General features: G+C 44.3%; 1 protein-coding gene across 1 annotated transcript; it reads left to right on the top strand.

Annotated features, from left to right (window-relative positions):
- The first annotated feature begins 1,241 nt into the window (after positions 1-1,241).
- Positions 1,242-7,144, top strand: LOC107161066 (fibroblast growth factor 23-like). Its single transcript, XM_015507582.2, has 2 exons — positions 1,242-1,754; positions 6,399-7,144. Exons 1-2 carry the CDS (start codon positions 1,544-1,546, stop codon positions 6,797-6,799), a joined length of 612 nt encoding a protein of 203 aa, XP_015363068.2. The 5' UTR covers positions 1,242-1,543; the 3' UTR covers positions 6,800-7,144.
- The last annotated feature ends 1,097 nt before the right edge of the window (positions 7,145-8,241 follow it).

Raw genomic sequence — 8,241 nt, 5'->3', positions numbered from 1 at the left:
AGGTCAGAGCAGGGGCTCCCAAGGCAGGCGGATAAGCACGTTTGCACACCTGCCCTGGGACCAGCCTTTCCCTTGCATCTGGCAGTCACTGGGAACTGAGGATGGGGACATCCCGAAGTGCAAATCAGCAGCCTCCTTCATGAGCTTCCTGTTCACATCTGCCATCTGTTTCACTTTGGGCTCCTAAGGTCGCAGTAGTTCCCAGATCCTGAACCATGGCCAAGGGGGCCTCTAGATTCAGAGACAAGGAACCCACACACCGGTGTCTTTCTCCTCATACTCTGGAGCTTCAGAAACCACACCACAGGCTCCAGTTAAAGGCTGTTTGTGGGCACAGAGCACTGACCAACCGGGCATGCACTACTCAGATTCCCTAGAAAGGCCCATCTTAATCTACACGTAGGCTGGAAACTCTGGAAGGGAATGGGACAGTGAGCAGCCCAGTGATGGGGCTTGGTTTCTGTGTACTAATTCCAGTGTGTGGTTGGTTGCCTCTCCTTGGACTGTATGTGCTAAGACGACCACCACCACCACCACCACCACCCCACGGCCACAACCCTGTGTCAGACGTGTAGTTCCACAGGACATTCCTGGGAGCATCCTCTGCAAGAAGGCACCAGTCATAGAGCTAGACACCCCGTGTGAACACTCTGCTGAGGGTGCTTCCAGCACTCTGCCCACCTCTGCTCAGCCAGCAGCCCTGCTAATCCCCATAAGCCTCTGATTTCATCTCCTGCCTATTGGAGAGACCAAGATTACCAGTTCAGTTGCCCTAAATCTCCCAACTAGGGAAACTGAGAAATCGGACCTTGGTATTTTCGGTGACCTCAAAGCCTTGTTTTCCTTTGCCCGCTTTGAAATCTTTCCAAATGGCAACTTTGGGTTTTGTGTCCCCGATCCCAGCTCGAATATCTTTCCTGAGGGGGGAGTCTCAGCGGATGCACTTGCCTGATGGCGTCACATATCTCTGTATCGATCAAGACACCCACCTGATGCTGCACACACAGAAAGCACCGGGTACATACATGGCAATTAGAGTTAAAAGGACTGAGGAAACCAAAATGAGTAGACTGGGTGAGAGATGACCAGCCGAGGAGGTGGGATACTACATGACCGGAGCTGGATTTTTTGGGACCGCTGGCTGCCTTCACATTTCCTGGTGGAAGTGGGACAGGTCATCAGATGACCCAGTGTCATAGATAACTTTTGCCCACACATCACTCACTTTTGGGAGCACTGGTCTGAAACTGAGGGGTGTGTGTACATGTGTGTGTGTGTGTAACTGACGTGCCTTCCGTGAGCCTCAGAAGTCTCTGCACTTTCTTTGAATGGCTGATTACAACACAGAGGATGTGGACAGTGGAGTTTTTCCTGTTTGATGTCACGCTGCTACCCTTTAAAAGTCTGAGGGGGGAAAGGAGGGAATCCAGCCTAGGCTCCTCACTCTGCTATTTGCCAGAACGGAGAAGACAGGGCTAGGCCTGGGGAGTCAAGGAGAGAGTGTCAGGTTTCAAACTCAGCACTAGCCATTCAGAAAACAGCGATGTTGGGGACCTGCCTCAGGCTCCTGGTCTGGGCTCTGTGCGGTGTCTGCAGCATGCGCATCATCAGAGCCTATCCCAACACCTCTCCACTGTTGGCCTCCAACTGGGGCGGCCTGACTCACCTGTACACCGCCACGGCCAGGAACAGCTACCACCTGCAGATCCACAAGGACTGCCAAGTGGATGGCACACCCCATCAGACCATCTACAGTGAGTAGGGGCTTCAGGCTGGGAAGTTGGGAAATGGGGGAACTCTCCTTTGTCTACCTGGGGGGGAAGCCTTGGGGTAGACCAGAGGGCTAATCCAGCCTGGTAGCCTCTTTGCCTTGAACCCCTTAATGGTATCTGTAGGCTTTTTGTAAAACCTTAGGGGCGGGGGCAAGGTGGTATTGTGGCACATGCCTGGTGGCTCCAGAGGCTGAGACAGGAGGATCTTGAGTTCAAAGCCAGCCTCAGCAACTCAGCCAGGCCCTAAGCAACTCAGCAAGACCCTGTCTCCAAATAAAATATATAAAAAAAAGGGTTGGGGATGTAGCTCAGAGGTTAAGTAAGCGCCCCAGGGCTAAATAGAAAGAGAGAAAGAGAGAAGGAGAGAAGGAGAGAAAGGAAGGAGAGGAAGGAAGGAGAGGAAGGAAGGAAGGAAGGAAGGAAGGTATGCCCACCTCCCTAATTAGTATTTACTAATTTCTTTCAACACGAATAATTTAATAATTTGTCTTGACTAAAATACTCTTCCCATAAAAGAAACCACTTGTACTTTGACTTGTCCCAAGATTAAAAAAAAAAATGTACAGAAAGACAGGCAAGGTATCTAAAAGGAGAAGAAGCCAGATAGATGATCAATAGACACTAAGTTTTAGCTCATGAACTTTGAACAGGGCTAACTAGCGATGTTATGAAGATTCCTGTATCATTCCAAGGATTGGAATAGATGAATTCAGAGGTCCTTTCCAACTCTGAGCTTCTAGTATTCGGATTTTGTTAAAATTATTAAGAAGAAATGTATTAAAGGCAGATTGCCCAGATACATTGTCTTGGTGAGTCTGACCAGGTATACAATCTATTTGTCCACTCATCTATCCATCCATGCATCCATCCATCCATGTATCCATCCAACAGGTTTATGAGGTGCTTCAGTGGTGCCCCATATAGGTACTCAGTTCTGGTCAGTGGAGCTGAAAGGTGTCTAATCAGTAACAAATTGAGCTATCTGCAAACTCATTGACAACATGAGACAACCAGAATGTTTTTAAAGATTGGGTTTGATGAAAGTTGGATAACAGTCCACAATAGTCTGTCAAGTAGCTGTGATTCAAATGACCATCCTTTGCTGTGTGCCTAGGTAAGAGACAAAGGAATTAGAAGGGAGATGGGTATGAAGAAGGGTGTTCTATTTTTGGAGAACATGTTAAAATTACTCTAAGAATTCAGAAAAATACAAGATGATCCAATGTAGTTCAAGCAGAAGAAATAAAAGAGCAATCAAATCTCTATTTCAACAATGGAGGTGTCTCATGCCTATGACCTTGGAAGGGCATGGGATTTGGGATTCAGATGTCCTCTAGGTTATTTACTACCTGTGTGGCCCTGAACCAGTTACACTGGAGAATGCACTCAACACTAGATGCATTAAAATGACTAAGAAGCAAAATGGACTGAATGGACTTCAGATTTGTGTGTGTGTGTACGCGCACACACACATACACACACACACAATTGTGTTTAGGTTTGTTTTGTCTGACATACGAGCCATCCAAGTATTGTTTTTTTGGGGGGGAAGATGAACACACTAGCTTGGGATGGGTGACTCAGAGTCAGGGCTACAGGAGAGGCACTTACTTTCCCTAATTTATATAAGCTTTGGTGATGTTCCATCAGTTATCAGGTGTATTTTTAAAAAAGGGAAAAAAGTGTGCATTAAGATTAAGTTATCAAGAAAGGAAAGAAGAAACACTAATGCATGTAGATAAGTCTGGTAAAAGATTTTGGATGACATCATTGATAAACATAAAGCAGTGCTCTCCACACTGATGGAAAAACATGTTATTTTCCCTTCCCAAATAATTTTACATTTCCAGTGAAATCTGATTCTTTTTACTATTGTGTTTTAGTAGATCACTGATTAAGGGTTGAGTGTTCAACCCCTCTTGGAGTCACTGATCTTAATCAAATGAAATTATCTATGAGATTCTACCAGAGTCCCTGGGGTTCACTGAGCTGAAGTCAGGAGGCTTCCCCAGTACCTACACACTTGTTCCACTGTGAACAAGTCCACCCTCCTATTCTCCATTAACCTAACTCTGTAGAAACAACAGGAAATAGACGCTCATTACTATTAATTAATATCCCATTCTTTTTTATTCTCCCTGAGGTGTTGGGGATCTCACGTATACTAAGCAAGAGTTCAACCACTGAGCTGTACCCCCTGCCCACGCTTAGTTAATATCAATTCCTCGATCCTAATATTTTTGCTTCCTCCATTCTCCAATTCTTCTGTACTGGAAGCTGAACTACTCAGGGTCTTTAAGCCTTCTTCATAGTTTATCTTTTGAGGCGCTCAAAACCCTTTACATTTACCTTCTTATTTATCACATACTGGCTATGAAAGTAGAAATAAGCAGATAATGTTCTACTTTTTAGCAGAAATTGAAATGAAACAGTAATAGTAACAATTACTTTCTAAATTGCATTTAGAAAGCTCTTTAAATGGGTGAAAACTCATCTCATTACATCCTCAGCAGGACTAGAGGTGGTTTAAACACCTCCATTTCAGACATGAAAAACAAAAGTTAAAGAATGTAACTGGTTCAGGGCCACACAGGTAGTAAATAATCTAGAGGACATCTGGATCCCAAATCCCATGCCCTTCCAAGGTCATAGGCATGGGACACCTCCATTGTTGAAATAATGTTCCTTAAGCCTGTCAAGTGCCAACGGGGAGAGCAGATGACTTCCACGGCCAAAGTGCTTTTTTGCTTCTTTCTGCTGAAATTTCCCTTGGATGTGTGCAGACTGAGAAAACATGCCTACTAAAAACACAAAGGGGAGAAAATCCATCTAAATTACATTTTCTAAACTTTCACACTGGCTTACATTGGTTTGATTCAAGAGCCTGTGTACCCCACCCCACTCTACCCCAACCACAGTAGCTGCAGGTTGTTTTCTACTGGGACTGGCCCTGGACCAGGAGCATGTCCAGTGCTGGCCCCAAGCATCAGACCAGCATGACGATTGCATGTGGGTTTGGCACAAACAGCAGGTCAGCTGCACCATGATGCACAACACTGTCAAGGCCCTTAGCAACCATTAACCCATTCAATCCTTGTGATAACTTACAATGTGGGCAGGACGGCTGTACTTTTGTTCATTTCACAGCTGAGGAAACCCAGGCTGAAACAAAGTTACCGGAGCCCACAAGTTCTTAAAGTGGTAGAATTGATACCAGAGTCCAAGTCTCTGGGCTCAGTGCCTCTTCCCTGCACCCCAGGGGCACTGAAACTGGTATTTTCGGGACCTACAGCATGTCTTTTGCATTTTTGTCTTCTCATACTTGTGATGAATCCTGCTTTATCATTTAAGTTGGGATGCTTCTACTACTACTAAAATAATATTAACAGCAATACAACAGCTATTTTGAGAATTCTAAATGTGAAAAACACTTAGACTGCAACCACTCCAAAATCATTAGTATGTGTAATTTTTTCTCGATAGGACTAAAAAGCCATAGGGTGGAAACTACCTCTTATATATTCCTTATGTTTTTCCTCAGAGTTTAACCACAAAATTGACCATACATTTGAGACACATAGACAGTCACCAATTTGGAGGAATTTAAATATCTTCTGTACCTCCCACACCTCACCACACTTTCCAGAAGCTTCCCTGGAGGCTAACCTTCAGTCAAATAAATTAACTGCTCTTCTTGGCTCTCTTCTGTTCCCTTTCTTCTGGGTTTGCTTCCACCCTCCATCCCTGTGTCCCACGTCATTCCAACTTCAGTCCACATCAGGCTCAGTCTAATCATTGCCCAGCCACTCTCCCCCCAGAGGTCTTTGTATTGAGCCCTCACAGGGTAGGAGAGGAGCCCAGGACTTCAAGTCACCCCAAGGCTCCCCCACTTGCTAGGCACAGATGATGGGCATTTACAACCTCTCCAGGGGGTGTTTGCAGAAAACAGATTCTAATTCCTGGCTGGGCAACCCCCCTTAACCACCACCATGGGGTGGGGGGGGCTGTCAAATGAAGTCAAATGAGATGCACACAGAAATCCCCTGGTAGGCAAAAGGAAAGGTTTGGGGTTTTTTGTTTGTTTGTTTGTTTTTTGACAGGAAATGTGAGACTCTCTAAACAAGCTAGATCCCTGAAAGACATCTTAGCATAGAAATAAAAAATAACAAAAGCAGAAAGCTTGGGAGGACACGTCCACTACCACAGACATTAAGAGGTATTCGCCAGGCAAGGGGAGAATAAAGTTCAGGTGGAGAGAGAGAAATGTGTGTGGGGCACAGGAAAAAGAAAGTGGTGAGGGGCTGGGGCTGGGGCTGAGCAGTAGCGCACTTGCCGGGCGTATGAGAGGCACTGGGTTCGATTCTCAGCAGCACATATAAATACATGAAGAAAATAAAGGTCCATCAACAGCTAAAAAAAAAATATTAAAAAATAAAAAGAAGAAAGTGGTGAGCTCCATTGGTCCCCATACAGGTAAGAGGACGAAGTGGGAGGTGAATGAGCAGGGAAAGGGGCCACAGGAAATGAGGGGGAACAAGCAGGAAGGGAGTTATGTGAAGTCTTCCCCACAAGGAGGTTTCATGAGGTGGAAACTTGAGTCTGTGACCTGAATAATTTTCTCCACAGGTGCCCTGCTGATCAGATCAGAGGATGCTGGCTTTGTGGTGATCACAGGTGTGATGAGTAGGAGATTCCTCTGTATGGATTTCAGAGGCAACATTTTTGGATCAGTGAGTTTCTTTTTATGTTGGTCACCATTTGCAATTATTTCTTTGGCAGAGCATAGACTTTCTAGTTTAAAGGCTCTACTTGCAGTGTCCCTGGGTGATCCGTTTTCACTTAGTACTTTATTCAGACTAAGTATCAAATGTGCAGCTGTATGGGGTGGGGGTTACAGCCTGGTTCTGCGGTCCGGGCTTCCTCCAGTCTGTTCTGCCTACTATTTCCTACTTTTGCATCTAGTGTGGCCCCCTGAATGTATTTGTAGATTCTCAGGTTGTGTAAATTCATGCTGCAACATAGATTAGAAAACGTTGAAAGGCCAGTGGTGTCTTCTGGAATCTGTTACCAACTGTGACCTTGGGCAAGTCCTCTCACTTCTCCAGTCTCTTCCCTTGGAAAAAGTGAAGTAGAATGGACCACATTATCTGTGATGCTCCCTCCCATTAAAGATCTCTTAATTAACTACCTGTGCCCTAGTGGGGATCTCTGGTCCTTAAGACTGGTAAGCACGAATGACTTGGCCTGAGCTTGTAGGTTTTACCCCTCCATGGTATTTCAGAAATAAAAGGGATGGGGCAGGTGTTTCTTAACTTTGCTCCTGGATCACGCCACCTGAACACCTACAAAAGTAGGTAGAGCAGCACTAAAATGATCATTTGGGAATAATCAGACTTTTGCTCCCTCATAGAAAGAGAGTTAAACCTTGAAGAAGAGAAAAAAACAGACTGAATATTTCCCACCCACAGACTACAAGAGTTCCTTTCTTTTCCCATAAATTTCTCCCTTACATAAAGAAAAGAACAGCTGAAGTTTAACTGAAAACAATTGGTGGGGTGAAGACAGGAGAGACTAGGAGAAGAAAAAAGTGAATATATCTTGTGTGTGTGTGTGTACATGTGCATACTCTTGTGTGTGGTGTGTAGTCAGTTTTATGATACATAAAAGTCTGCGTGATTACCAATCCTTGCTGAATAAAGATATCACTGTAATATAGGTGTTTGCTTAGAGACTTATTGTTTATACAGAACTTTTTTTTTAACATCTTAACTCATTTAACATTGACTATCACATAGCTTTTCATTTCTAGGATAATTGACTCGCCCTCCTGCCAAAATTTATAAATAGAATAAAATACGAGGCAGTCCTTTCAAGCATGGAGTAGCACAGGACTATGATCCTTGGGAAAAAGGAGACTCACAAGTTGAATCCCATGTTTCCTAGCTTTCTACTTTAGGAATACTTGAGAGCCTCAAAATAGGGAGATGGGTCCCAAGCAGAGTGGTGATCGTTCTTACTGAGCTGAGGAAGCAGATGGATTTGTGGGGCAGGGTAGCTGGAAAGAGGGAGCTATGAAAAAGGGAGTTTCAGAAGTGGTCATGAGCATTCACTGCAGGTCTTTAGCCAAAAACCGAGCAGCACATACACAGGTGAGGCATCCTAAGAAAGATCACTGGCTATAGCACTAGGAGATGGATAGCAAGCCACACCAGAGACCATACAACACTGAAAAACATCGAAGATTCACCAAGCCAGGTTAAAAGAACTTACTGAGTGCATCGACATTCAAAAGCCTGTCTTAGTTTAAAGACTAAGCTCTAGAGAAAGGAAATATACCCTAAAATTAAATTCAAAACTGAAATAGACTTCCTCTAATAGGATTGTAATAATAATAATAACAAAACTATAAGGATTGGGCAATAATTTAACTGACTGCCAAAACAAAGCTCAATACCTTTTAAAGGAAGAT

The sequence above is a fragment of the Marmota marmota genome, unplaced genomic scaffold (assembly GCF_001458135.2).
Source record: "Marmota marmota marmota unplaced genomic scaffold, marMar, whole genome shotgun sequence".
NCBI classification, from domain to species: domain Eukaryota; kingdom Metazoa; phylum Chordata; class Mammalia; order Rodentia; family Sciuridae; genus Marmota; species Marmota marmota.
The sequence above is the reverse complement of the archived record's forward strand: the minus strand, read 5'-3'. Positions and strand labels throughout refer to the sequence as shown.

Bases quoted from the DNA above. Each gene is read 5' to 3' on its own strand.
- LOC107161066 (XM_015507582.2), top strand. From the start codon at position 1,544: ATGTTGGGGACCTGCCTCAGGCTCCTGGTCTGGGCTCTGTGCGGTGTC. The intron at 1,755-6,398 runs GTGAGTAGGGGC...TTTTCTCCACAG, and splicing joins ACCCCATCAGACCATCTACA to GTGCCCTGCTGATCAGATCA.